General features: G+C 60.0%; 2 protein-coding genes across 4 annotated transcripts in view; one reads left to right on the top strand and one right to left on the bottom strand.

Moving 5' to 3' along the window:
• Positions 1 to 191: 191 nt before the first annotated feature.
• Positions 192 to 17,597, bottom strand: DENND6B (DENN domain containing 6B). Of its 3 annotated transcripts, XR_011155924.1 has the most exons (21): positions 17,454 to 17,597; positions 12,888 to 12,926; positions 12,765 to 12,807; positions 11,851 to 11,963; positions 10,856 to 10,936; positions 9,719 to 9,824; positions 9,218 to 9,297; positions 8,982 to 9,044; positions 8,306 to 8,361; positions 7,288 to 7,410; positions 5,966 to 6,061; positions 5,792 to 5,886; positions 5,179 to 5,244; positions 4,533 to 4,597; positions 3,520 to 3,609; positions 3,175 to 3,228; positions 2,738 to 2,847; positions 1,958 to 2,060; positions 1,320 to 1,394; positions 487 to 976; positions 192 to 401 (listed from the first exon to the last, which is right to left on the bottom strand). XR_011155924.1 is itself a non-coding variant. In XM_069033467.1 (20 exons), the coding sequence occupies exons 1-20, from the start codon at positions 17,589 to 17,591 to the stop codon at positions 854 to 856; spliced, it is 1,677 nt and encodes a 558-aa protein (XP_068889568.1). In that variant the 5' UTR covers positions 17,592 to 17,597; the 3' UTR covers positions 192 to 853. The 3 variants fall into 3 exon arrangements, 2 of the variants coding, with proteins under 2 accessions (XP_068889568.1, XP_068889554.1); XM_069033467.1 differs by having other exon boundaries at positions 192 to 976; positions 10,856 to 10,894; XM_069033453.1 differs by having other exon boundaries at positions 192 to 976.
• Positions 17,598 to 24,253: 6,656 nt separating this feature from the next.
• The window catches only part of PPP6R2 (protein phosphatase 6 regulatory subunit 2), a 54,744-nt gene continuing 51,020 nt past the window's right edge, over positions 24,254 to 27,977 (top strand). Inside the window, 1 exon segment of the mRNA XM_069033481.1 lies at positions 24,254 to 24,354. The gene's annotated coding sequence lies outside the window, so the exon portion shown is untranslated.

A 27,977-nucleotide genomic window follows, 5' to 3' on the forward strand; every position in this document is an offset into this window, starting at 1 on the left:
ATCCCTTTTTTTAGGCTAAAATTCCGTCCCTGGGAGGACCCCCGGGTGGTGCAGTGCAGTCTGGGAGCAGCAATGCCCTGGTCCCAGCAGATCCATTCCCGAGGCAGGAAGGGGGTCCCAGGCACAGGAGCTGCCTCTGGAGCAGGGGCAGAGCAGCAGGGCCTGCTCCTGCTCGGCACAGGCTGCGGGGATCAGCTTCTCCGGGTTTTATTGGGAAGGGGCTGCCAGGAGCTCTCGCAGTGCCTCGGGCACAGCCCCGGCCCCGCTGTGCCCCTGGAGCTCGGGCTGGGTTTCCAAGCAGAATAAATGGGATTTGGGGCCAGCTCCTCCCAGAAGCCGTTCCCAGGCACTCCGGGAGCTCTGATCCCTGCGGATGCTCCAGCCCCTCCTCTGGCTCTGCCCTGGAGAAACAGAGCAGCATTCCATGTCCAGCAATTCCTCCTCCCGCTCCCACCGGCTGTCCAGGGACAGGGACGATGTTGTCACCTCCTCATCCTCCTCGGGAGCTGTCCTGAGCACAGCCCCCCCAGGGCTGCTCCTGCTTCTCCCGGGCGGGATGGGGCCGTGGGAATGCCGAGGATCCAAGCGTGGTTGAAGTGTCTGAGCAGGCCCCACACGCCCGGAGCCCTGGGGTCACTCCTGCCCTGCTGGCGGCCACCAGGGGACAACTCCCGGGGCCAGCCCCGGCCCAGCTCCGGGAGCAGCGCCCGGCTCCGCCCCGCGCGCTCCAAGTGGCCCCAGGTGCGATCCCGGCTGGATCGGGGCAGGAGCTCCTCTCCGAAGGCCGCCGCAGCTGCCCCGGCGGGCTGGGAGCGGCTGGGAAGGTTCTCCCGCTCCAGGAGCCCTGCCAGGCTCAGGGGTGGTGCAGCACGGCCTGCAGGTCCTCGGGCAGGGAGCCGATGATGGTGTCGATGTAGAGACTCACCCTCTGCAGGGTCTCCTCCTTGACGGGCAGGTGCTGGCACCGGGCCCTCACCTGCACGGGAAATGGGAATGAACACATTCCAAGGGCCTTTTCCCCTGCCCCGGGCTCTGGAAATGGGAATTAACACATTCCAAGGCCTTTCCCCCTGCCCCTGGCACATGGCCGCTGCAGTTCAGGATAAAAACAGGCAGGAAACACCATCTGAGCCTCAGGAGGTAAAGAACATCCCTGGATCCTCCCAGCTCTGAGGATTTCACACAAACACAGAATTTCCCTGAGTTTCCCAGCCCTCCAGGGAGGGAGAACAAGGTTTTCCAAGGCAAGGGGTGATCCATGTCCCGCATTTCTCTCCACCCAGGGAGAGGAAGGAGCGCAGGGACAGGGAGGGACTCACCAGCTTCTCCCGAAGCTTCAGCACCAGGTCCACAATCTCCACCTCAGACTTGTCCTTCATCCAGGCCACGATGTCCTGAGGAGAGAGTGGCTTCCCTCAGGGACACTTCCCAAGGGATTCCCCTAAGGAAAGCCTGAAGTAAAGGTAAGCAGGGGATTTCTCACCCTCATTCCTGGAACAGCGACAGAGCCCCTCCAGTGCCAGCCCTGCCATGGCAGGGACACCTCCCACTGTGCCAGGCTGCTCCAGCCCCAATGTCCAGCCTGGCCTTGGCCACTGCCAGGGATCCAGGGGCAGCCCCAGCTGCTCTGGGCACCCTGTGCCAGGGCCTGCCCACCCTCCCAGCCAGCAATTCCCAATTCCCAGTCTCCCATCCAGCCCTGCCCTCTGCCACTGGGAAGCCATTCCCTGGCTCCTGGCCCTCCATGCCTTGTCCCCAGTCCCTCTGCAGCTCTCCTGGAGCCCCTTTAGGCCCTGCAAGGGGCTCTCAGCTCTCCCTGGAGCCTTCCCTTCTCTGAGGAAAGAATTTCTTCCAAATACTTGGGACAAACTGAAAGCCCTTGGTGCTTCCAGCCTGGCTTGGGAAGGGCCAGAGGGATGGCACACAGGTGTCAGGGATCACTGGCACTGTCACCCACCGCCTCACAGATGGCCTCCAGGTGCAGGGCCTCGAGCTTCTGGGTCATCTCCCGGTGCCGCTGCCGGAACCAGCCATCGAAATTGGGCGACTTGAAGAATCTCCTGTGGAGAGAGGTCAGGAATCGTGGAACTGTGGGGTCCCAGAGCTGGAAGGGACAATCCCATCCAACAACCCCCCCGTGCCCCAGAGCTCCCTGAGGTGGCCCTGGGAAGGGGACAGGGGGACACGGAGCTGGCTGTGGGACACACCAGGACATGGGCACAGATTCCCAGAGCAGCTGTGGCTGCCCCTGGATCCCTGGCAGTGCCCAAGGCCAGGCTGGACATTGGGGCTGGAGCAGCCTGGCACAGTGGGAGGTGTCCCTGCCATGGCAGGGCTGGCACTGGAGGGGCCCTGAGGTCCCGTCCCACCCAACTATTCCAGGATTTTATAACTCTGTAATTATTGTTCCTGATCACTTTCTGGGATTTTTTCCCTCTCCATATCCATGCATTTCCCATTTTCCTTCCTCAAGTATCCAACTTCCGGATTTTTCCCACTCCTATTGCTCCAAGTGTCTTCTCCATCCCATCCAGGACGAATTAACCTTAGGAAAGCCCTGGACAAGCTCCCCTGCAGGGTCTCCACTCACCTAAAACACACCAAGCCCAGGGCTGAATTTTCCCTGGATTTGCTCTTCCTGCCCATCCCGAGTTAACCCATGGACGAGTTCCCTGTTTGTTCCCAGTGCTGCTGCAGGGTTCGCTGTGCTGGGGTCAGGATTCCCTGCAGGTCTCACCTGTAGAGCCCCAGCCAGTCCCCCTTGAGCACACAGGTGAGCTGGGGGCCCGCGTGCTCCAGGCTCTTCATGAAATCCTCCTGGCAGAACGGGCGGATCTGGGGCGGATTCTGCACAGGGAAAATCCAGATTAATCCATGGAAGTCCACATCAGAGAACCCCAAATGCAGCCAGGGAAATGAGGGCTGCACTTCCAGTGGGAGAGGAAGCACAGAGGATAAAAACACCCCCAGGCTGATCTTCATGTGAGATTCCCGGTAATTCAGCTCCTGGCAAAACTGGGAACATCTGTCCCAAGGGTTGTTTCAAACTTTAATTAATGTTTAAAGGAGTGAAAAACCCTCTTCCTTCAACAGGGGAGGTTCCCAGGTATGTGCCGAGCACCCTGTGACCATTCCCAATCCCACAGGGAAAGAGGACTGGGAAGTGCACCCCACCTTCCACGGAGTGATGGCCCTCTGCAGAGGCATCAGGCTGGCCATGTAATGCTCCTAAAGCAAGAAAAGATAAAAATAAAAATGATAATTTATACCTGAGAAGCCTCTGGTGTTGCCCAGAGCAGCTGGGGCTGCCCCTGGATCCCTGGCAGTGGCCAAGGCCAGGCTGGACATTGGGGCTGGAGCAGCCTGGCACAGTGGGAGGTGTCCCTGCCATGGCAGGGCTGGCACTGGAGGGGCTCTCAGGTCCCTTCCCACCCAACCATTCCAGGATTCCCTGTCCTGGATCTGTCCCAGGTGCTGCTCCCGTCCCCCGCTGTCCCCTGAGGTGTCCCCAGCACTCACCAGGGGGATGATGAAGCTCTGGGTGAGCTCCAGGAGGTGCCTCCTCAGCAGAGCACTCTGCACCTCCGACGGGCGCTTCCGCTGGATGCCCTGCAAGCACAGCCCCAGCACCCTCTGTCACCCAGCTGTCCCTCAGTGTCACACACAGCCCCAGCCCCAGCACCCACTGTCACCCAGCTGTCCCTCAGTGTCACACACAGCCCCGGCACCCTCTGTCACCCAGCCGTCCCTCAGTGTCACACACAGCCCCAGCACCCGCTGTCACCCAGCCGTCCCTCAGTGTCACACACAGCCCCAGCACCCGCTGTCACCCAGCCGTCCCTCAGTGTCACACACAGCCCCGGCACCCAGTGCCACCCATGTCATGCACATCCAGGTCACCCGGTGCCACCCTCTGTCACAGCCGGGTCACCCAGTGCCACCCACGGCACAGCCGGGTCACCCGGAGTCACCCCCTGTCACAGCTGCATCACCTGGTGTCACCCAGGTGTCCCTTGGTGTCATACACAGCCAGGGTCACCCAGTGCCAGCCATGGCACAGCCGGGTCACCCAGTGTGACACACAGCTGGAGTCACCCAGGTGCCACCCAGTGTCACAGCCTGGAGTCACTCAGGTGTCCCTCACTGTCACACACAACCTGCAGCTCTGCAGCCAAGGGAGCCTGAAGTGCTGCCCAACATCCAGATCCCAACATCCAGATCCCAACATCCAGATCCCAAAGCGCAGGTTCCACCCTCTACTCAAATCCATTAAAATTTCAAGTTTCACTACACAAAACCCAGTTTTTCTCAGGCTCTTTGTTTGATATCAGTTGTTCCCCCCCAGTTCATCGTTAGCATCAGGATTTAACCCTTAACACCAAGTGAAAAATCCTAAACCTGGCATGACAAACGTGTCCCAGTATGGACTAAATCATCCCAAACTGTAAATTCTGCTCCTCTGGAGAGCCCTGTCTGCTCAAACCGAGCTCCTGGCACAGTTTTTCCACCCAGGACAGACTGGGAGTGCTCACCTTTAGTAGCCTTTTTATCAGGGTTTTGTCTTTGTGAAGGAATGTTTTATAGGAAGTGTAGATTCCTAGACAGGAAAAACATGGAATCAGGAAAAAAGCAGGAGTTAGAAACACATTTTTGCCTATTGAGGTGCTGCTGCAGGGGGCATGGAGAACAGGGCTGAGGATCCCAGCACAAACCCAGGCAGCTCCGCGGGGAATCCCAAAAATCATTTACAAACCATAGAAAATGATGGCATTGCCAGTGCAGCAGCGTTAAAGGGCACTGAGCTCCCTCCAGCAACTTCCCACAATGAATTCAGGGAGAGGGAACTCCCCGGGAGCAGCTCCTGGCACGGCCTGGGATGGACGCTCAGCTCTGTCTGGTGAGCACATTCCTGCCGCCCCCAGCAGCTAAAAGCAGGCGTGATCCATGACATAAACCCAGGAAATCCCCACATCGGGCGTCCCATGAGCTGATTTTGGCCTTTTCCCTCCCAAAGATACACAGTTGTCCTGCACTGGCAGCAGGTCAGGAGAGAGAGGTGGGCGCAGCACCAGGGACGTTCGTTGGGATCCACAGGGAACGGACACAAGCTCCTGCTGCCAAACGCCCCAGGGAAGGGCAAACCAGACAAAGGACGCCTGAGGAAAGGCCTCCACCCACCTGGTTTGGTGTCCAGGGTTTTCAGCTTGGCCAGTTTCTTCACCTTCACCTGCTTGGGCAGGTCACCTGTGACACACAGGGGACAACTCAGGCTCTGTGCCTTCCTGGTGGGACTCTGCCAGGGGGACACCCAGCCCTGCCCTTGTCCCTCTTCCCTCCACCCTCAGAGCAATCCCAGCTCCCTTCCTGGCTGGAATTCTGGAACAAGGATGTGCTAAAACAGCTCCTCATCCCCGGGGTCTCCTTGGCTTCCCCATTAACAGAGGTGCTCAATGAAGGACAGGAGGTTTCTCTCGCTCTCTCTCCACCTCTCTCCTCCTCTCCTCAATTTCCTGCCCAGGAAGGGCTTTTCCTCTCCTGGAAGCTCCAGGACAGCAATTCCTGCTCCCCACTCCCTGCCCCAGCTCCGTGCTTGTCCCACACACAGCCAGAGCCAGAGGCCAGAGCTCCTGAGGCTGCTGGGCTCTCCCGGGAATGCAGGGAAGGAATCCCTGCCCTGGCAGCTCCCTGCAGTCTCCAGCTGCTCCTCCAGCCCCACAGAGCCCTGAGCCCAGCTCCCCTGGCACCCTGAGCTCCCCTGGCACCCTGAGCCCACCCTTCACCCTGAGCTCACCCGACATCCGCAGCTCTCCCACCCGCAGGATGTGTGGCCAGTGCTGCAGGGTCTTGATGAAGAAGGGGTTGGTGACGCCCACGACGATGTTGGGCCTGGAAGGAGGGGACAGGCTGAGCCCCGGTGGCTCTGGGTGTCCCTCAGGGGTGGCAGGGCGCCTCAGGGGGCACTCACGGGGCCTGGGTGCGGGTGGTGTATTCCTTGAACTCGCTGTCGTGGATGGTGAAGTAGGGCCGGAAGTCGCAGCAGTAGCGCAGCGGGGCCAGGCAGCTGGGGGGACAGGGACAGGCATGGTCACCCTGGGCAAGGCACGGTCACCCTGGCATGGCACGGTCACCCTGGGCACGGCACGGTCACCCTGGGCACGGCACAGAGACCCCAGGTATGGCACGGGGCACCTGGGATGGGGCCGGGAGCAGGGCACTGTCCTGCCACAGGTGACACTGGCAGGGAGTCAGGGAGGCTGGAAAAGCCCTCCCAGCCCATCCAGTCCCAGCTGTGCCCCATCCCCACCTTGGTCCCAGCCCAGAGCCCTGAGTGCCACCTCCAGGAATTCCTTGGACACCTCCAGGGATGGGCACTCCAAACCTCCCTGGGCAGCCCCTGCCAAGGCCTGAGCACCCTTTCCATGGGGAAATTCCTGCTGATGCCCACCCTGCCCCTCCCCTGGCCCAGCCTGAGGCCGTTCCCTCTCTCCTGTCCCTGTTCCCTGGGAGCAGAGCCCGACCCCCCCGGCTGCCCCCTCCTGTCAGGGACTTGTGCAGAGCCACAAGGTCCCCCCGGAGCCTCCTTTGCTCCAGCCTGAGCCCCTTCCCAGCTCCCTCAGCCTCTCCTGGGGCTCCAGACCCTTCCCAGCTCCCTCAGCCTCTCCTGGGGCTCCAGACCCTTCCCAGCTCCCTGCCCTGGACACGCCCCAGCCCCTCCAGGGCTCTCCTGCCCGCAGGGGCCCGGAGCTGCCCCCAGGATCCCAGGGGGTCCCTCAGCAGGGCCAGCACAGGGGACACTCCCTGCCCCCAGGCTCTGCCCACGCTGGGGCTGCCACAGCCCAGGGGCCATCGGCCTCCTCCTGCCCCCTGGGCACCCCTGGGCTCGTGTCCAGCCGCTGGCACAGCACTCCCAGGGCCTTTCCCAGCTTTCCAGCCCCTCTGCCCCAGCCTGGAGTGCTCCAGGGGCTTGGGGTGACCCAAGGGCAGGACCTGGCAATTGGCCTGGTTGAACCTCTCTGGAAAAGCTCCAGGTTTGTGGAGTTTTGTGCTAAGACAGAGCTCAGAGCTGGGCAAGAACGTTCCTCAGGGCTGGAACCATAAGGGGAGATTCCTTTGTACTCCTCTCTATCCTTGCTGTAATATCAGCATGGAATATTTGCAGTTTGTCTTGCAAAGTTTCCACAACCAAACTAAACCCAACCCAGGTGAGCAGCACAGAGCAGATGGGAGAGGGAGAAGCTGCCAGAATTTGCTGTCCCAGCTCCCAGTCCCTCAGACCGAGGGTGTTACCTGATGAGGGCCAGGACCATCTCTGAGGACACGGTTGGGGACGGTGCCATCACCACCATGGGCTCCCCCAGCAGCATCAGCTCCCACAGCATCTGGATGTGGATCAGCACCGGCTGGAAGCACCTGGGATGATGGGAACAGGCCGAGCTCAGAGGGGCAGTTCAGGACAGGCCAGACTGTGGCCTGCAAGCCCCCCCAGGTGTGCTTCCATGTGGGAATTTGAGATCTAGGATGGACCTTTAGCATTCCACAGGGGAATTCAGGTGTCACCCAGTTGTTTTACACAAGGTTAAAGGGAACGCTGTAAGCAAAGCCAGGCAATCTGTGATCAGGGAACCCTGGAATGGTTTGGGCGGGAAGGGACCCCAAAGCCCCTCCAGTGCCAGCCCTGCCATGCCAGGGCCTCTCTGGACTCTCTCCAGCAGCTCCAGGTCCTGCTGCTGTGTCCCCAGGGCTGGGGCAGCTCTGCAGGTGGGGTCTCACCTGGGCACAGGGGCAGGATCCCCCCTCCCCTGCTGCCCACTGGGATCAGCCCAGCGCTGGGGGGTTCTGGGCTGGGCCAGGTCCAGCTCTCACCCCCAGCACCCCCAAATCCTTCTCCCAGCGCTGCTCCAGCTGCTCATTCCAGCCTGGATTGATCTCAGGGCTTGCCCTGACCCGGGTGCAGCACCTTGGACTCGGCCTTGTTAAACCTCAGGATGTTCCCATGGAAAACGTTGCTCTCAGTGTGTCTGAGAGAGCAGAACACCCCTGGATTCCAGAGGATGGCCACGGGAATGGCACCTCCAGGCTGGGACACTCCCGCGGATGCTCTGGGCAGAGCTGGGGAGGACACGGCCCCTCCCCTGCCCCGGGGCTGTCCAGGGCACAACCCTCAGCTCCAACCCCGCTCAGCATCGCAAACGAGTCCCTGGAACGTAGCAGTGTCCGATTCCACACCATCCCAGGGATTCGTGGGATGCTCCCAGCAGGGAGAGGGACGCAGGAGGAGGGGAGAGGGTTGGGAGGAGCCTCTCACCTGAACAGATCCAGTTCATGAACACTGGGGAGAACCAGGGGGGCTGGCAACAGATTCTGGATGAGGAAGGGAGAAAAGCCCGTTAGTAACTGTTAGTGAACCGTGAGGAGATGGGAGCATCCGGCTGGAATTCCACCTGCACCGAGAACCCGCCACAGAGGAACACGGAACGTGGGGAACGAGGTTCCCACCCTGAGGCGTGAGCAGGAGCAGGGCTGGGTGCAGCACTCAATCCCAGTTTAACTCCTGTGCCTATAACTAAGGAAGATTCCCTTCTTTCCCAGATGGGAAGGGCTGCCCTCGTCTGCTCCTTTATCTTCCAGGGTTTCCTCTGGTGGGAGAGAGCCTGAGACAGACAGAGCCGGGCAGGGTTAGAGATGTGGCACCACAGCAGTGTTAGTCACAGCAGAGGGAAGGGAAAGGGGCACGAATCCAAAGCAAATTCCAAACAACTCGAAGGTGAAGGCAGGAGACCCAGCAGGGCCTGAATTCCCAGGAAAAGCAAGGGGACAATGAGGAAAGCACCCAGATCGGGTGCAGAGAATCCTGTGTGACTCCAGACACGAGAGCCTGGAGTGGAACCACGGGGACCACACTGATCCCAGGCCAAAGGGGTTCCCAACAGGATTCAGGATCCAGCTCTTCCCAGCCTGCTCCCTCTGTGCCACCCCCTCACCTCCTGGTTGCACTGCTTCACGGGGCTGGAGCCTGGCTTGTCCACCCGGGACGGGATCCTCACCTGCAGTGCAGAGAGAGCAGGGATCACCCTGGGATGGGATCGGCAGGGGAGGAACTTACCCGGTCACCAGTTCCAACTGCTGGACTGGAAAGGTTGGGAATGTGGAGTGAACAGGGATTTAACATCCAGGACTGGGGGATACAGGTCCCTTCCCGCTGGCACAGCCCAGGTACCTGGATGACAACTCCCATCACGGGCAAGTTCAGGGTCTGGCCTGGCACCGGCGGGGGCCACTGGTCGATCTCGTTGCACACTGAGGGACACAGGGGAGGGAAGAGTCACCTGAGGGAAAAGCCAGCTCATCCTGGGGTTCTGACACCGAATTATTCCCTGTTCCCAGCTCACACATCCCCCTGGCTCGTGGCAAACCCAGAGCAGGTAAAGCAGGAAGAATGATGCGGGCAATAAAGGCCTGGCAGAGGGGCAGTGGATTCCTGGTGTTGGGAATGCCCTGCACTCCTTGGGAATGCTCTGCATCCACAGTGACAGCCCCATCCCCTCCCTTCCCAGCAATCCCTCCTTCACACCTCGCTATCACTTGGACAAGCAGGAGGAAGTCCTTCCCTGCTGGAATTTGCTCCAGAACAAAGCCATTTGGAGCATTTCAGCTGTTTTTCAGGAACCTCCTGATGCACCCCTGCACTGCCAAGCTGGAATCCCTGCCCCCAGCTCACCTGCCTCCAGGCAGGGCTCCAGCTTGTCGAAGTATTCCGGAGCAATGAGCTGCAGCAGGCACTGGAACAGGTTCACGTAGGGAAGGCGCGACACGAGCACCAGGGACTGGGAAAGGCACATCTGGGATCAGGACCCCCCTGACCCCACCACTGCACGTCTCTGTACTGCTCAGAGAGGGATAAACTCAAAAAACCCAACCCAAAATCCATGGAGCAGCTCCCAAGCAGCACTTGGGTGGAATTCCTGCTGCCCACCTGCTCGTGAGCCGGGATTTGGGAGAGCAAAGGGATGGGAGCATGGCCTGGCAAGAGAGCAGCTGGAGAGGGAATAAAAATCAACTGCTGGTGGGTTCAAAGATCCCAAAAACCATTCCAGGTGGGGAAACACAAAGGAGCAACTCCAGAAATGGGAATTGGGCAGATAAACAAAGTCAAGGAATTCTGGGGAAGGACAAAGGAACTTGGAATAATGAATAGTGTCCAGCAGGGCCGTTTCTGTTCTCACTGGGGCTTCCCTGTGAAATAAACCCTTGTTTTTACAACTGCCCCAGCCCAGCCCCAGGGGGGTTTCACTGTTACACTGACTCCTCTAACCATTAATGAATGCATTAATGAGGAATGCGAGAGCCCTTTAAACACCTCCTGTCCCACCCCAAAGTTGGCCCTTTGAATCCAAACCCACTCAAGGGTGACAGTTCCTTCCCCGAGCAATCCCACTGTTCCAGTGGAAAACTCACTGGTTTAGTGGAGATGGAAAAATTCACTTCTGCATCAGCAGGAGCCTGAAAGGAGCTCCTGGACGTGGAGAGCACAAAGCTCAGGACACTGCTGGGACTGAGACGTTCCCAAGGACCGGCACAGGACAAGAGGGAACAGCTCAGGCTGGGCCAGGGGAGGGGCAGGGTGGACATCAGCAGGAATTTCCCCATGGAAAGGGTGCTCAGGCCTTGGCAGGGGCTGCCCAGGGAGGTTTGGAGTGCCCATCCCTGCAGGTGTCCAAGGAATTCCTGGAGGTGGCACTCAGGGCTCTGGGCTGGGGCCAAGGTGGGGATGGGGCAGAGCTGGGACTGGATGGGCTGGGAGGGCTTTTCCAGCCTCAGTGATTCTGGGATTCTGGGATCTGGACTCAGCACTGACCTTCTGGAAGTAGCCCCTCCTCATGGAGCTGTCCTTGACCTGCCGGAAGTACACGTACCCGAAATAGTGAGCAGCCTCTCGCTGCAGGGACACGGACAGAGAGACAGAGAGGGACAGAGAGACAGTGAGGGACAGAGGGGGACAGAGGGACAGAGAGTGAGGGACAGCCCAGCTGCACAATCACCAACCCCTCCTGAGCCACCCCCCTGCTCTGGCACATCCCAGCCCTCCGGGAGAGCTTCCATGGGGACAGGAGGAGACACAACTGGTGCCAGGCTGGGAGAGCTGGGGGTGCTCACCTGGAGAGGAGAAGCTCCAGGGAGAGCTGAGAGCCCCTTGCAGGGCCTAAAGGGGCTCCAGGAGAGCTGCAGAGGGACTGGGGCCAAGGGCTGGAGGGCCAGGAGCCAGGGAATGGCTTCCCAGTGCCAGAGGGCAGGGCTGGATGGGAGATTGGGAATTGGGAATTGCTGGCTGGGAGGGTGGGCAGGCCCTGGCACAGGGTGCCCAGAGCAGCTGGGGCTGCCCCTGGATCCCTGGCAGTGCCCAAGGCCAGGCTGGACATTGGGGCTGGAGCAGCCTGGCACAGTGGGAGGTGTCCCTGCTTCAGTTCCCTCTCCCAGCTGGGATCCCCCTGAGGCTGGGATCCCTCTCCCTCAATAACTGGGGTCTCCTGGATTCAGTTCCCTCTCCCAGTGAAACTGGGGTGTCCCTAACTCCCCTCCAGCTCCCAAAACAGCTGGAGGTCCCCCCTGACTCAATTCAGTTCCCTCTCCCCCGATCCAGTCCCACCTTTGCCCCCCCAATCCCATTCCGTCCCCCAGCAGTTCCCTGTCCCGCTCCCCCTCCTTGTGAGCACGGAAGGAATCCCCTGTGCTGAATCCTCCTTTTCTCACTACTCCCACAGCCAAAGGAAAGGAGGATTTTCCACAGGGACACCAAACCCATGGAATCCTCGGCTTTTCCCCCCGGCAGGGGAGGGCAGGGCCGGGACCCACCTGCAGCATCAGCGGGGCCTCCCGGTTGTACCTCCCGTCATCCTGGAACGGGGAACTGCGGGGCCCCCCCGCCTGGCGCAGCCGGAAGCTGAACTGGGTGTCCCCGAGGCCACCTGGGACAGGGACAGCACAGGACACAGGGACAGCGAGCTGGGAGCTGGGAATGGCCCTGCTGCAGCGGGGGTGGGGCTACGGGGAAATCCAGCACGGGAGTGGGGACGGACAGAGGGGAGAAACCAAAGCGGAGAAATCCCAAAGGGAGAGGAAAGGGAAAGGGAAAAAGGAAGGAAAAAAGGAAGGGAAAAGGAAGGAAAAAGGGAAGGGAAAAGGAAGGGAAATGGGAAGGGAAAGGAAAAGGGACTATAGGAAAAAACTTTTCCCTGTGAGGGTGGGGAGGCCCTGGAATGGAATTCCCAGAGCAGCTGTGGCTGCCCCTGGATCCCTGGCAGTGCCCAAGGCCAGGCTGGACACTGGGGCTGGGAGCAGCCTGGGACAGGGGAAGGTGTCCCTGGATGATACTTAAGGTCCCTTCCCACCCAACCATTCCAGGATTCCATGGAAGTGCAGAAACCCACCTCTTAAAGCCCCAGGGCCCAGCTGGAGGAGCAGATTTATATCTCATTGTGCCTTTGTGATGTACAAACACAGGTTTGGGGACATTTCTGCTGGGAAGCATCCCCTCCCCAGCTCCTGCTCCCAAACGCAGGAATGTGACAGCTGACACCCCTGGGAACTCACCCTCCTGGCTCCACTGGAAATTTCCTTGGAGCACAGGCTCCTGGGGGCCTCACCCAGCAGAGCACCAGGAGCCCCTGGCTCAGCCCCAGGTGCTCCCTGCTGGCCCCTCACCCCCGCTGCAGCCCAGGGATTGTCCTTCCACCAGGGACACTCCTGTCACCCCCAGAGTCACCTACCTGAGTAGGAGTCTGGGAAGGACAGGTAGCAAATGCTCGTTTTCTGCAAAAAAACCAACAGCCAGTGAGACCCCCCCAGAGCTGCCCCCAAAGGAGGGAGAAACGGGGAGGAAGGGTGGTTACCTCCTTCTCGGTGAGCCGGAAGTCGTGGGGATACACCAGCTGCAGAGAGAGCAGAGCCTGTCAGCCCCTGTGCCCCACAGCTCCCCACAACAACCCCCTGATCCCAGAGATCCTACAGGAAAGCACCCGGGATGATTTCAACTCTGAACCTGTCACACAGCCTGGTTTTATTTGGATTTGGGGACAGACTCAAAGGCTCCTGCTTTAGATTTAATCTTGGGAGCTGATGGCCAAGTGCATGAACACCCCCAGATCCTCAGGGAGCATTCCAGATGTGCAAACATCTGTTCCATCAGGACAGGACACACAGGAGGGACAGCCTGGAAATGTAGCTGGAAAAAAGCAGGTGGGTGTGGGTGGGATGAGGGGTGGGGACAGCAGTGCAGGGTGGCACAGAGAGGGTTATGAGCCATGGCTGGGGAAACACCCCTGGGAGGGAGGAATTCCATCAGTGCTGGACCTGATGACCTTGGAGGGCTTCTCCAACCTGAGTCTGTGGTTCTCATAATCCATGGAGACCACGGCAGTCACAGAGTCAGGGAATCCTGGAATGGGCTGGGTGGGAAGGGACCTCAGAGCCCCTCCAGTGCCAGCCCTGCCATGGCAGGGACACCTCCCACTGTGCCAGGCTGCTCCAGCCCCAATGTCCAGCCTGGCCTTGGCCACTGCCAGGGATCCAGGGGCAGCCCCAGCTGCTCTGGGCACCCTGTGCCAGGGCCTGCCCACCCTCCCAGCCAGCAATTCCCAATTCCCAATCTCCCATCCAGCCCTGCCTTCTGGCACTGGGAAGCCATTCCCTGGCTCCTGGCCCTCCAGCCCTTGGCCCCAGTCCCTCTGCAGCTCTCCTGGAGCCCCTTTAGGCCCTGCAAGGGGCTCTCAGCTCTCCCTGGACCCTTCTCCTCTCCAGGTGAGCACCCCCAGCTCTCCCAGCCTGGCTCCAGAGGGGCTCCAGCCCTGGAGCAGCTCCGAGGCCTCTCTGGACTCTCTCCAGCAGCTCCAGGTCCTGCTGCTGTGTCCCCAGGGCTGGGGCAGCTCTGCAGGTGGGGTCTCACCTGAGGGGGCACAGGAGCAGGTTCCTGTGCAGGTTCCTGAGGAGAAGGATCCCACAGAGCCTCTGCTGACTGGGAAGTGCAGGAATTGCAGCGGAGCCGAAAGGAGCCGGCACGGGCTCGGCTGGGCCATGGAGCTCCGTCCTCAGCCTCAGGAGTTCTGCTCCAGAGGCAGCTGCTGCTCCAATCAGGAGCTCAAATCAGCGCCTGACTCTCCTCTCCAGGCTATAAATAGCTCGGGTGGCCCCGTGCCAGAGGCTGGAAGTTCACCCAGCTCCGACAATTCCCGCGGATCCCTTGGCAAAGGCGGCGCTCCAGCCGAGCCAGCCAAATTCCCAATTAACAGCGATGCTGATGAGCCCGCACTGGGAGAAGAAAGCTGAGAAATCCAGAGGCAAAATGATCCCGGAGCAGCTCCAGGGATGGGGCAGCAGGGAGAGGGAAGGCCGGGACGCTGCAGGGGAAGGGACTGGGATTGTCCCAGGGAATCACTTCCCTGCTCCCCCTGTTCTGCACCAGGACATTGAACACATTCCTGTGGCTGGGACCAATTAATCCCCACCCAAACATTTATCCTGTTAATTCCCTGGGAATCACAGCCAGACCAGGAGTGGGGAGCCCTGGACATGAGGAGCCTGATCCACGAGGAGCCTGGGAATCCCAGGAATAATTGTGCTTTCCTCGACATTTGCTGCCTAACTCAGAGCAGGGGTTCGGACAAGGCTTCTGCTTCTCCTGCTGGATTTTGGGGGGGGTTTTCTGCAAGAAAGCGGTTGGAAAATCAGGATCTAACTTCCAGGGCTGGAATTGATGATCTCAGAGGTCTTTTCCAACCTTAATTCCACATCTCTGCTTTCCCTTCACTTTAACTCTGATGTTTCTCTGTGTTTGGGGTGGGGGAAAATCATCAAATACCCAAAAGTTCAAAACCTTGGATCCAAGCCAGAAGGAATCTGAGTCACTACAACTTTCCAAAAGGCAAAAAAAGGTAAATGAAAAGGAAGTTTGGATGTGCAAAAGTCCCTGGATATCCCCAGAGCAGCCCAAAAGGGCTTCAATCACATCCTAATGTGATTCCACATGAACCAAGGAGCATGGAAGTGACACCAGTTGTTGGCGCCCAAATCCCTGGATTTCGGGAGGTGCCTGGGGCTGCTGTCATGGCAACCTGGCCAACATCCCGGGAACTGCCTCTGGAGCAGCCCAGCCCCACCAGTGGCCTGTCTGGGAGGACTGGGGGAGCAGCCTTGTCCCAGGGAAGGTCTGGAAGCAGGGGCAGGAATTGCCAGGTTCTGTGGCAGCGTGGGAGAGCAGTCGGAGCCTCGGATGGCAAAGGGCTGCGGGGGGGGGCAGGCAGGAGCGCCCCAAAAGTGGCTTCCCCCTCCCTGTTCCCTTTGCCATCTGTCACCGATTATCTGAGGGTGGAGGGGCCAGAAACAGGAATTCCATTGAATTTCTGCCTTCATTTGGGTTCTGCTTTCCAACAGCTTCCCCGCTGCCTGTGGAAGCAGAGTGGGAATCACTGAATTCCAGAACCTTTGGGATCTTTCTCAGAGTCTTTTGAATTTCTGACTCTCTCAGAGCTGAATTTCAGAGACCTTCCAGGTTTGTACCCACAGAGATCCCCCTGAGTTTGTACCCGCAGACCTCCCACAAATTTGTACCCAAACACCCTGAGTTTGTACCCAAAGAAATGCTGAGTTTGTACCCACAGACCCCAAGTTTGCACCGCCAGAGCCCCTAAATTGGTGCCCCCAGAGCGCCCCAAGCCCCCACAGCTTCTCCTCTTCCTGGCTTCCCTTCCAGTGTCTCATCCCTGCTCCTCCCCCTTCCCTCTGGAACTGCTTTTCCAAAGGAACGGGGACACTGGGGCTGTGTCCTCCCCACTGAGATGTTCCCAGTTTTCCTAAGTCATTTCTGCCACACGAGGAACATTTTCCCATTGAAACTTAGGCAGACAAAGGGAGAAAAGGAGGAAAAAGAAGGAAAATTCCTTTCCAGGGATGAACAAACCACATTCCTGCATCCCCCATCTGCAAAGGCCCCTCCCGAGAAACCCAGACAGGTGAGAACCCAGCTCGACACATTAAAACACAGCTACAAAGCATTAAATCCTCTGTGCTAGTTATTATCCCAGTATTCCTCTCTTTCCTGGGGTATTTCAGGCCTGCTTTTGCAGGGAAAAGGATCAAACAGGTGAAACTCAGGTCTGGAGGAGATTTTTTTATTCATTTTCAGGCTCCACGGGAAGAAATAGTCAAGTATTCAAGGCAAGGGAGCAGCAACAGGTGGACTTGGTCCATCCTGCTTCCCATTCCCTTTGGAAGCTCCAGCATTTAAAATTGGGAAGGCTCAAACCTCCAAAAACCAGAGCAACATCCTTAGAAAAGGGCAAATGGAAGAGCAACTCCCACAGTCCCGGGAGAAATAAGAAGGAGTTGGAGGTGATCCTCAGGCCCAGAGAAATCCACACTTCCCTGCTGCCTGTCCTCAGAGCACCGAGCAGCCCCTGAGGAACCCAACTTCCCCCAAATCCTCCTTCAGGAGCAGCACTGGCATATTCCAGAGAACTGGGAACGACTGTCCAGCCCTTCCCATCCCAATTCACCGCCTCTGCTCCCCCAAGGGGCTCAGCTCTGCTCCAGCCCAGCGAGGGACCTTCCCTTCCCCGGGAATCCTGCACGGACACCTCCCTGCCCTGCCTGCTGGGAATTTGTGCGTTTGGAATCCAGGAACGGCTGGGTGGGAAGGGACCTCAGAGCCCCTCCAGTGCCAGCCCTGCCATGGCAGGGACACCTCCCACTGTGCCAGGCTGCTCCAGCCCCAATGTCCAGCCTGGCCTTGGCCACTGCCAGGGATCCAGGGGCAGCCCCAGCTGCTCTGGGCACCCTGTGCCAGGGCCTGCCCACCCTCCCAGCCAGCAATTCCCAATTCCCAATCTCCCATCCAGCCCTGCCCTCTGCCACTGGGAAGCCATTCCCTGGCTCCTGGCCCTCCATGCCTTGGCCCCAGTCCCTCTGCAGCTCTCCTGGAGCCCCTTTAGGCCCTGCAAGGGGCTCTCAGCTCTCCTTGGACCCTTCTCCTCTCCAGGCTGGGCATTCCCAGCTCTCTCAGCCTGGCTCCATGGGATGTGTCACCCTGGGGAGGTTTTATTCCATGGAAGGGATCCATAAAGGTCTCTTGGATGCTGCCCTGGCCCCTCCCTGCCCTGTGCACCCCCCACCCCACAGACATCCCCCATCCCTCTCACCCCAAATCTCTGCTGGAACCCCCCCTCCCCTCCCTGTTCGCTGCCCTCACCCCATCCCTGACCCCCTTTCCACACCCCCATCCCTGACCCCTTTTTCACACACACCATTCTATCCCCTTCTATCCCTATCCTTGATCCCCTTTTCACTCCGCCATCCCCGATTCCCTCTCTCCCCATCCCTGACCCCTCCACACCCCCAATCCCTGACCCCCGTTTCACCCCCGCTCCCTGCCGCGGTGTCCCCGGGCCCGAGCCGCTGTCCCGCACCTCCATGGCCTGGCCCAGCTCCAGGTCGAAGGTCACCACACACACGCAGTCGATCCAGGCGGCGAAGCGGCCCCAGGGCAGGGGGGAGGCGGCGGCGGCGCGGCGGGGCCGGGGCCCGGCCCGGCTCAGCGCGTCCATGACGGCGCCGCCCGCCCGCGGCCCGCCCCGCGCCGCGCCCCCTGTCGGAGGGGAGGACCCCGCCCAGCGCCGCCGCCCCGCGCCAGCGCGCCCCCTGGCGGCCAGGAGGTCCCGAGCGCGCCGCCCGCACCATCGAGACGGGAGCGGGCGCGCAGAGCGGCGCGGGCGGGGCCGTGGAGGTGTCATGGCGGCGGCGTGGCGGCTTCGGGACTGCTGAACCAGCGGCGGCTTCACCGCTCGGCGCCCGGCCCCTGTGTGTGACGGACGGGGCCTGTTCGACCCCCGTGTGTGCCCGGTCTGAGCCTCCCCGACCTCTGGCTGTGCCTGGCCGGGGCCTGGCGGACCCTCGGTTGTGCCTGGTCTGGGCCTCCCCGAGCCCCGGTCCTTCCCGGCCTCCGGCTCTGCCCGGTCTGAGCCTCCCCGACCTTTGGCTCTGCCCGGTCTGAGCCTCCCCGAGCTTCGGTTGTGCCCGGTCTGAGCCTCCCCGATCACCGTGCGCAGCCCCCCGGGCCCGTCCCGCGGGGCCGATTTTAGGAGCGCTCCAAACACCGTTTAGAAAAGAGACGCCGTTTATTCCCTGCCAGGCGTGAGGAGGAGATTTCCACAAATCAAGCTCAGGAAGGGGTAAAAAGTTACATCTTTTGAATTTACACGAACCCGCCCCGCTGTAACTCGTATTCTCCACCTGCCTAATGCACGCTTAATTGTGTAACCTAACCTGAGGCAGCGCTTGAAAGGGAGTTCTTACATTAAGCGAATTCTGTTGTAGAAGCCACCTGACGCTACAGTTACGGTCACAAAAGGTGAGAAAATGACATCGGTTCGTTTTGGAGAAGTTTTCCCCGCGAATGAGCATTCACCTGGGAGCCCCGGGGGCGGTGCCAGGCCCGGGAGCTGCCCCGGGGGTGTTTCCAAGGCAAAGGGCAAAGGGTGCCCCGGGATTGTTTGACGCGGTGGTTTTTGTGGGATTTCAGGCACGTGAATACAATGCACGAGCTGCTTCCTGCTCATGGACGTCTGGGAAATGGGAAATATCGGGGATAAATCACAGTTTTGTGGCAGATTTCCTGAGGGGCTGGGGAAAACCGAGGCGCTTTTGGGGGTTATTTATTGCCAGGGTCAGTCCCAGCGCAGAGGAGGAGTGGGACCACTGTAAAGAGAAGGTGTGAGAAGGAAGAATTCCACCCTGGAAGTGCCCAAGGCCAGGTTGGACGGGGCTTGGAGCACCCTGGGATAGTGGAAGGTGTGGCATGAGATGGACTTTAAGGCCCCTTCCAGCTAAACCATTCCATGATTCCAGAGTGCCCAGAGGTGTCCAAGTGACCCCGAGTGTCCCCCCAGGCACCCCGAGTGTGCGGCAGCTCCATGGGGCAGGAGCAGTTTTCCACAGGAATCCCATGGCCAAGCTGCTGAGCTCCCACCAGCAGCATCACCCCCAGGGCTGTGGTCGTTTATTTTTGGCACTTCTTTGGTCCCCCCATGCTGTTTGTGCAGTTTCAGCCCTTTAAGGTCCTTGCCCAGCCTGTCCTGCCCCTGATGAACTCCCCTGATCTGGGAGCAGAGGAGCTGCACTTACACAAACACTGCCCTGTCCCATGCACTGCTAATTAATGCTGATTATGATTTATTGCAGGCTTGTAATAAAGCCTGTAACACTTTATTTGCACTTGCCGCATTGGAGCTGATTCTTGCCAGACGAGGGACAGGAGGAAAATATAGGAAAAATAACCTGAATAAAAAATATTGGACATTTTTTGCTCAGTAACTCTTTGTCTTGCAACAAAAACCAGTTTTAACCTTGTCCCAGGGCTGTCCCATGGCTGACTGTGCTGCAGCCACACAAACATTCCCGCCTGGACGAGCAGGAGAAAACTGATGGTGAATTAAAAGGGTAATAAAAGTGCTTAGAACATCTAAGAAGTATAAAAAGTGGGGGCTGAAGGGTTTAAATTAGAATGGAAATACAGCCCTGCACCTGACCAGGGAACTCACATGGGCAGAAGGTCACATCCAGGATCCCCATTCCTTTACAGACAATTTCCCAGAGTCACAAGGCAGGACAGGCAAGTGTTGGAATCACAGAGCCAGAGAATCCTGGAATGGTTGGGTGGGAAGGGATCTCAGAGCCCCTCCAGTGCCAGCCCTGCCATGGCAGGGACACCTCCCACTGTGCCAGGCTGTTCCAGCCCCAATGTCCAGCCTGGCCTTGGCCACTGCCAGGGATCCAGGGGCAGCCCCAGCTGCTCTGGGCACCCTGTGCCAGGGCCTGCCCACCCTCCCAGCCAGGAATTCCCAATTCCCAATCTCCCATCCAGCCCTGCCCTCTGGCACTGGGAAGCCATTCCCTGGCTCCTGGCCCTCCAGCCCTTGGCCCCAGTCCCTCTGCAGCTCTCCTGGAGCCCCTTTAGGCCCTGCAAGGGGCTCTCAGCTCTCCCTGGAGCATTTCCCTCTCCAGGCTGGGCATTCCCAGCTCTCCCAGCCTGGCTCCACAGGAGGTTTCCATGAACTGAGGACCTTCCCAAAGCATTTTTGGTTTCCTGTTGTGCAAACCCCAGAGATCCCAGGACTTCTTTCCTCAGCTCATCCCGGGACGATCCCGGCTGGAGCCCTGCTGCGGTCGGCTCTGCCCAGCCCAGGGGCTGCTGGTGCGGGGCAGGGGAAGCTGCAGAGAGGGATTTCCCCGGACAGCAGAGTTCAGTGCACTCAGGAGGAGCGGCTGAGGGTCCGGTCCCAGGAGCCGGCTGATCCCAGAGCCGGGTTGAGCCTTGGAAGCTCCCGGCTGGGTCTGGACCATATTTGGGCAAGGCTGGCTGTGCAGCTCCGCAAGCGCAGCCCCGGTGCCGCGCTCGGAGCTCCGGGGCTGCGCTGGGACTGCCGCTCATCTCCGCAGCAACCCCACAAACACAACATTGCCCAACCCTGGCGGCTATAATTAACTCTGCGCCACAGCCCGCCGCTCCCGCAGGAGCCTCTGCCCCGGCTGCCCGTGCTCCCCGCACTGCCAGGCGGGATAAAATTCCCCAGGGCAGAGGAGGAACATTCCCTGCAGCCCCAGGAGCGAGCAGGGTGCCGCAGGCCAAGGAATGTGAGCCGGGCCTGCTCCTCGGGGTGTTTGTGCTGCGGGCACTCAGAGCTGTGTGATTTGAACCAGGCCTGGTCACTCGGCCCAGAAGGCAGCCAAACAGAAATGCTGGGGTTTGGAAAAGCTCCCAGAGCAGCGCCGTGTGCTCGGGAGAGGCTGTGGCTGCGGGAGAAGGGAGGAAAGCTCGTCCCCTCCTCCCCGCGGGGCTGCTCAGATTAATGTCACACTGGCGCTGGGAGATCCTGTTCTGATGCCTGGTGGAGGCACCAGATCACGCCTCAATCCTGAGCCAAGAATAGATCCCAGAATTCTTCATCATCCACAGCCTATTTCTGGGCCTGCAGCCTCCCACCCGACGTGTGCCTGGTCCCGCTCCCGCTGGGAATCCTGCTCAGGCTTGGGCTCACTCCCTGCTCCAGAGCTGGGAGCTCAGGCTCTGCAGCCAAAGCGCTCCTTGTGCTGAGGGGCTCCAAGAGAGCCAGGAAATCCTGGAATGGTTTGGACTGAAGGGGTCCCTAATGCCCGCCCAGTGCCACCCCTGCCACGGGCAGGGACACCTTCCATGATTCCAGGCTGCTCCCAGCCCCTTCCAGCCCGGCCCTGCCACACCTGAGCTCAGCCCCTCGTGTCGGTGCTGGAGGAGATTCCAGCAGTTGTTCCCAGTGGGATCCAGCTGCCCTGTGCCACAACCAGGGCTTGGAACCATGGGCTGGCGTGTCTGTCCCTGTCCCTGTCCCTGCCGGGAGAGGGGAGCTGGCAGCTCCTGGCCCTGCCGCTGCCAAGCCCAGAGCTCAGCTGTATTTTAGCGTGTTCCAGAGGGCTGGAGCAAAGAAGGAAGCTGTTCCAAGGCTGCAACTCTAGAAATCAGCTGGAGGAGTCAGGCTGTACAACCCCGGCCCTGCTGGGGACGGGAATAGGCTCTGGGGGTGGCTGGAAAATTTGGGAATTTGCTTGGAGGGTTCTGTCCTGTCCCCAGAAGCCACAATAAGCCACAAAAAATGCTTTATAAGCCCATTTCCCTCCAACAGATGAAACAGGGAAGTGAAACTCCTGAGGTTGTGCTATTTTTTCCCTCATTAATGGCCACCAAAGTGCTAATTACCATACTGGGTGCCGTATAAATTCTTTGAGTCCTTCCCTTGCAGCCCTCACATGGAAAAGTGTCCATAAATGAGGAATTTTACCCACTTAGTCAGGGGGGACACTTCTAGTGGCATTTCTGTGGCAAAACCCCCATGGCCAAAGCCCGGCCTGTGGCACGGGGGTGACACGGATGAGCCTCAAGCTCCCTTCCAACCCAGACCATCCCACGATCCCGTGATTCCATGCCCCCTGCAAGCAGGGCAGGATAAAACTCCATCTTCTCCCATGGCAAAGGCCACGTTTTTCCGGTAAACTTTAACCACGTGCAGGAATACTTGCAGGGTCAAGGCCTCGGCGAGAGCAGCGTGGAGCAGCTTAGTGGTAAATCTCATGGCAGGAATTCACTTTGGAATGAAGGATTGGATCGCTTCCTGCTGGGTTCCTGGAGGATGCTGGCACTTGGAAAGCAGTTTATCCACGAGACAAAGACAAATCTGGGCACGGAGACAGTGGATCCAGGAGCCCAGGCTGCCTGCATGACTCAGAGATCCCTGCTCCCAGCCCTGGCTCGCTGCTCCCTCCTTCTCCTCTTTTTCCCTCCCCTCTCCATGCTCATCCCCACTTCCCTGGACACAGTGGACCCTGTCCCCCACCCGTCCCCTGACAGGGCCCATCTCTGGGGTCCCCCCCGTGCAGTGACACCGGACTCACCTGAAGGTGGTGGCCACGGAAGGGCTCCCACTGTCCCCGTGTCCCCCCAGCCCCGAGGTCCTGTCCTCATGCTCCTCCTGCTTCCCCCGAGGCCGTGACCACCCCCGGGGGCTGCAACTCGCCACCCCGTGGGCTTGAGGGCTGTCGCTGTCCCCTCGCCCCTGTCCCCGGGGCTGGGGCCGCCCCACTGTTCCCCTGCCCCGCCCTGCACCGTCCCTCAACCCCTGTCCCCGTGTCCCCATCACCCCGTCCCAGTGTCCCGGTGTCTCTGTCCCCGTCCCACCATTTCCCTGTCCCCAGTCCCCGCCCCGGTGTCTCCATCTCCGCCCCCGTGTCTCCGTCCCCTTGTCCCCGTTCCCGTCCCTATCTCCCCATGTCCCCGTTCCTGTCCCCCCATCCCCGTCCCCATGTTCGACCCCATCCCATCCCATCCCATCCCATCCCATCCCATCCCATCCCATCCCATCCCATCCCATCCCATCCCAATTCCCGTCCCATCCCAATTCCCATCCCCGTCCCTATTCCCCCATCCTCATGCCCCCATCCTTGTCCTCCTGTCCTCGTCCCCATCCCTGCCCCACCATTCCCATTCCCGTCCCCGTCCCCCTGTCCTGTCCCACCGTTCCCGCCCCGTGCCGCGATCCCCATCCCACCGTCCTCCTCCCCGTCCCACGGTGTCCGTGTCCCCATGTCCGTGCCCCCGTCCCCATGTCCTCATGTCCGTGTCCCCGTCCCTGTGTCCCCATCTCCACGTTCCCATTCCCGTCCCTGTGTCTCCATCTCCATGTTCCCATTCCCGTCCCCGTGTCCCCATCACCACGTTCCCATTCCCGTCCCTGTGTCTCCATCTCCATGTTCCCATTCCCGTCCCTGTGTCCCCATCTCCACCTTCCCATTCCCGTCCCCATGTCCCCATCTCCACCTTCCCATTCCCGTCCCTGTGTCCCCATCTCCACGTTCCCATTCCCGTCCCCGTGTCCCCATCCCCACCTTCCCGTCCCTGTGTCCCCATCTCCACGTTCCCATTCCCGTCCCCGTGTCCCCATCTCCACCTTCCCGTCCCCATGTCCCCATCTCCACGTTCCCATTCCCGTCCCTGTGTCCCCATCCCTACCTTCCCATCCCTGTGTCCCCATCTCCACGTTCCCATTCCCGTCCCCGTGTCCCCATCCCCACCTTCCCGTCCCTGTGTCCCCATCTCCACGTTCCCATTCCCGTCCCCGTGTCCCCATCTCCACCTTCCCGTCCCCGTGTCCCCATCTCCACGTTCCCATTCCCGTCCCTGTGTCCCCATCCCTCTGTCCCCATCTCCACGTTCCCATTCCCGTCCCCGTGTCCCCATCTCCACCTTCCCGTCCCCGTGTCCCCATCTCCACGTTCCCATTCCCGTCCCTGTGTCCCCATCCCTCTGTCCCCATCTCCACGTTCCCATTCCCGTCCCCGTGTCCCCATCTCCACCTTCCCGTCCCCGTGTCCCCATCTCCACGTTCCCATTCCCGTCCCTGTGTCCCCATCTCCACGTTCCCATTCCCGTCCCTGTGTCCCCATCTCCACGTTCCCATTCCCGTCCCTGTGTCCCCATCTCCACGTTCCCATTCCCGTCCCCGTGTCCCCATCCCGGTGGCCCTCGGCCCCGCCCCCGCGGTGGCCCCGCCCCCAGCCGCTAGCCCCGCCCACACACCGCCCCGTCCCGCCCCCGGCCCCGCCCCCGCCCCAGGCCCCGCCCCTCTCCCCCCCGCCCTGAGGGAGCCGCGGCGCCGCCGCCATTTTGGAGCCGCCACAGCCGCCGCTCCGCCGCCGCTGCCCGCGCAGCTCCGGCCGGCCCAGCCCGCGGGCCCGGCCCGCAGCCCGGCCCGGCAGCGCCCGAGGGCAGCCCGGCACCCGCAGGTGAGACCCGGCTGTCACCGCCGCCCTCGCGGGGCCGGGGTCGGGGCTGGGCCCGGCGCCGCGGGCTGGGCCCCGCCGCCCCCCCGGCTCCGCTCCGGCCTCCCGGAGGCGCCCCCCGCGCTCCGGGGGTTCGGTACCGTTTGGGGGGTTAAAAACCACCCCCGCCGAGCCGCTGTCCGGGGCTGGGCCGTGGTCCCGCCGCCTCGTTCCGTGCGGATCTGGGTTAAATCCGACTGCTCTGCGCGTGACAGTTTCCTTTTGCCGTGTTTTGGTGCGTGCGGGGCGGGCTGGCGGGGCTGGGGGCTGGGGCTGCGGGCTCTAGGTGGTCCTGGATCGCACCTGGCCGGCCGGGAGCGGCCGGAGCTGTCGGGAGTGGTGGCGGTGGCAAGGTCAGGGGTCAGGTCACCCTTCCTGGGGCTCAGATCCCCCTCTCAGGGCTCAGAGCGCACTCCCCAGGGTTTTGTCACGTTCCGGGGGTCCCCTGCCCGGGGCTCGCATCACCCCCCTGGAGGTCTGGTCCCTTTCCTGAGGGTCAGGCCCCCCTCTCGAGGTTCTTGTCCCCCTCCTGGGGGGTCAGCTCAGTCCCGGAGGTCAGGCCCCTTCCGGGTGTCAGGTCCCCGTCCTGGGGGTCAGATCACCCTTCCGAGGGTCCCCCTTCTTGGGGGTCTGCTTCCCCTCCTGTGGGCCAAGTCCCTCTCGGCTGTCGGCTCCCCTTCCGGAGGGGTCCGGTCCCTTTCCCAAGGGTTAGATCTCCTTCCCGGGGGTCTGGTCGCCTTCCCGAGGGTCTGGCCTGTCCTCCGGGGTTCTGGTCCTGTTCCCGGGGGTCGGGTCCCTCCCGGGGATGAGAGGAGGGGGTTCAGTGGTCAGGGTCCCTCTCCCGAGGGTCTGATCCCTTCCAGCGATCAGGTCCCTCCTGGGGGTTACAGGAGGGGGGATCAGCCTCCCACGAGTGTCACCATCCTGGGGACCTGCCCACCTCAAGGTGCAGAATTGGGCCATAAATATCATAAAAACCGTGCTGGTTTTATTAATGACCAGAAACCGGGGTAGGAGTGGAGGCCCCCGCTGGAATCACCACAAGATTGATCTGACAGGAAAGCGGCTCCTGGCAGAGGCTGGGAGGGCCCTGCTCAATTTGAGGGCCTTGTTTTGCACCAGCTAAAAAAAAAAAAACCAAACTAGGAAGTGAAAAAGAGAAACTGAGAGAACTCGGAGGGGCCTGAGAGGTTTTTCCTCGCTTGATCCCCCACTTGGAAATTCATGTTTTAAGAACTTGAAGGTTGTTTTCATCATTTATTTTGTGTCTCCGAAAGGAGAAGGTGTTGATTCCAGCCCTGCCCAGCCCCACAGGTTTGCTCTTAGGAGCAGATTTGGGTTATAAAGCTCTGTTTAAAGCCTGATGAGAGAAGAAACATTTATGTTTTCTCTTATTACTCTGACACTTAAAAGCGAACATGCTGCCAAAATACTTCAGTGGTAAAAAAAAGCCCTTGGTGGATGGTAGTATAGGGATTTCCATGGCAACCAATGGTGATCTCATGGGAAGCAAAGTTAGATTTTGGGCTGTCAGTGGGAGCACATCATGGCCTGGGCTGGCCTGGGTGACATTTGCTCAGGAGAAGGTGATGAGGGCTGGGCAGGAACAAACCGCTCTGAGTCTCAGGCTTGTTCTCTGCGTGTACACAGATATTCCTGGTGATTTTTGTACTCTCTTTGGATTAACGCTGAAATGCAGGGATGTGGGACAACGTCCTGGCTGGCAGTGGTGGCAGATTGGGGGTGCTGCGGCAGGTGCCTGTGGGGCAGGTGGTGCAGGAAAGGCTCCTGCAGAACCTCGCTCCGGGGGGAAGGTTTGTTGTGGGATGCAGGAGCTGTGGAGCATCTCCTGCTCAGCCCTGGTGTTCCAGGAGCTCTGCTTGTGCTGTGGGAGGGACAGGGTGGATTTCTGACTTCACAAATTGGAAACTGTCAAAAATAATAACGAAGAGGCAGCGCTGTGTGAGAGCTGCTGCTCAGGGGTTTGTTACCAGGAGAAAAGCGCTCTGTGGGCTTACAGGATTTTTGGGAAGCTCCAGGCTGCTGTTGGCAGAGTTTCCTTGGGGAACAGGGGGCTGGGGGGCCCAGCAGTGTTCCAGAGTGGGATACCCCAGTCCTGATCACAGTTTCCTGGTTGGATTGGGAGGCAGCTGGAGGGAATCCCATCCCTGCTGTCCCCACACAGTGAGATCCTGAGCGAGAAGGGGGGGTTGGTTCGTTAATGCTTCCTCTTCTCTTTGGTAGGGAGATATCCCAGTGTTTTCCTGTGGTGGTTTTCCGTGCTCTGTGCAAGGAATGCTTTGTTCGAGGTCTGCTCTGAGTTTTCTGGTGGCAAAGGGGACCCAAAAGTTTTCTTCCCTGAGCCCAGCAGTGGTGTAGAGGAATTCCAGCATCACAGAACCGTGGAATCTCCTGAGTGGGAAGGGACCCACAGGGATCATCGATCCAGCTCCTGGCCCTGCACAGACACCCCAACAATCCCAGCCTGTGCATCCCTGAGAGCGGTGTCCAAACACTCCTGGAGCCCTGGAGCCGTGCCCATTCCCTGGAGAGCCTGGGCAGTGCCCGACCAGCCTCTTGGGTGATATCCAGCCTGACCCTCCCCTGGCCCAGCTCCCCTGGGTCCTGTCCCTGGTCACCAGAGTCTGGGGAGAGCTCAGGGCTGGGAACAGAGGGATGAGCTTTCCTGCTCTCCCTGCTGACAGCCAGGTGTGCAGGTGCAGGTGGAAAAGCCGTGGGTTCTGTGCTCGGGATCGTGACTCCGTGGATACCATCCAGCAGGATGGTTCAACAGGGGCTGCGAGTCAGAGTGCCTGAAGGGCAGGAGCTGCAGCTCAGCCGTAAAAATGGGCAAACTGGAATGCCAGGAAATAGGAGAGTCTCTTGTTGGAGTAAATCTTGGTTTTGGAACAGGAGTAGAACAAGAATAACTGGGAAATTTGGGTGCAAATGGTGCAGGAGAAACGGGTGAGGTCGGTGAGCTGAGAGCAAAGGAGGAGCTGGGTGCTTCAATCATAGGATCAAGGAATATCCTGAGTTGGAAGGGACCCACAGGGATCATCGAGTCCAGCTCCTGGCCCTGCCCAGGACCCCCCAAGTCCCACCCTGTGCATCCCTGGGAGCGTTGTCCAAATGCTCCTGGAGCTCTGGCAGCCTCGGGGCTGGAACCATTCTGTGGGGAGCCTGTGCCAGGTTGACAGAACTTCAGAGAACTTTACAGGGAGGAAGGTTTGTGGGAGGTCTTGTTTTGCTGGATGCAGAATTCCTGAAGAACTAATTGAGGATTTAATAGAGTGAGTTAATGAGTGACGGCAGCGCTCGGGTCGGGCTGTCGGACACGGAGCGTCGGCCGGGCGCAGCAGTCCCTCACTCCTGGCCCTATTTATAGGGAACACAGCCCTGCTCCTGATTACATTTATGGGCTGCAGCGGTTTTACCTCCTTTTTGCGGAAAATCCGCAGATGTCGGGGGTTTAGGGAAGGCTCAGGGAAGGAATGTGGCCTCTGTGTGACCAGGAGTAGCAACAAAGGCTCTTAAGTGTCTCCTTTGATTCAATATTATTGGAAGCAGGAGTGTGTTGTCTTTCC

This window comes from Aphelocoma coerulescens, chromosome 1A, assembly GCF_041296385.1.
Source record: "Aphelocoma coerulescens isolate FSJ_1873_10779 chromosome 1A, UR_Acoe_1.0, whole genome shotgun sequence".
Taxonomy (NCBI): domain Eukaryota; kingdom Metazoa; phylum Chordata; class Aves; order Passeriformes; family Corvidae; genus Aphelocoma; species Aphelocoma coerulescens.

What these genes read in the sequence shown, in the direction of transcription:
- DENND6B (XM_069033453.1), bottom strand. Translation starts at nt 17,591, where the DNA reads ATGGACGCGCTGAGCCGGGCCGGGCCCCGGCCCCGCCGCGCCGCCGCC. An exon ending in TCCGGCTCACCGAGAAGGAG is followed by an intron (nt 12,808 to 12,887) that starts GTAACCACCCTT and finishes GTTTTTTTGCAG; the next exon opens with AAAACGAGCATTTGCTACCT. An exon ending in CTTCCCAGACTCCTACTCAG is followed by an intron (nt 11,964 to 12,764) that starts GTAGGTGACTCT and finishes TCCCTGTCCCAG; the next exon opens with GTGGCCTCGGGGACACCCAG.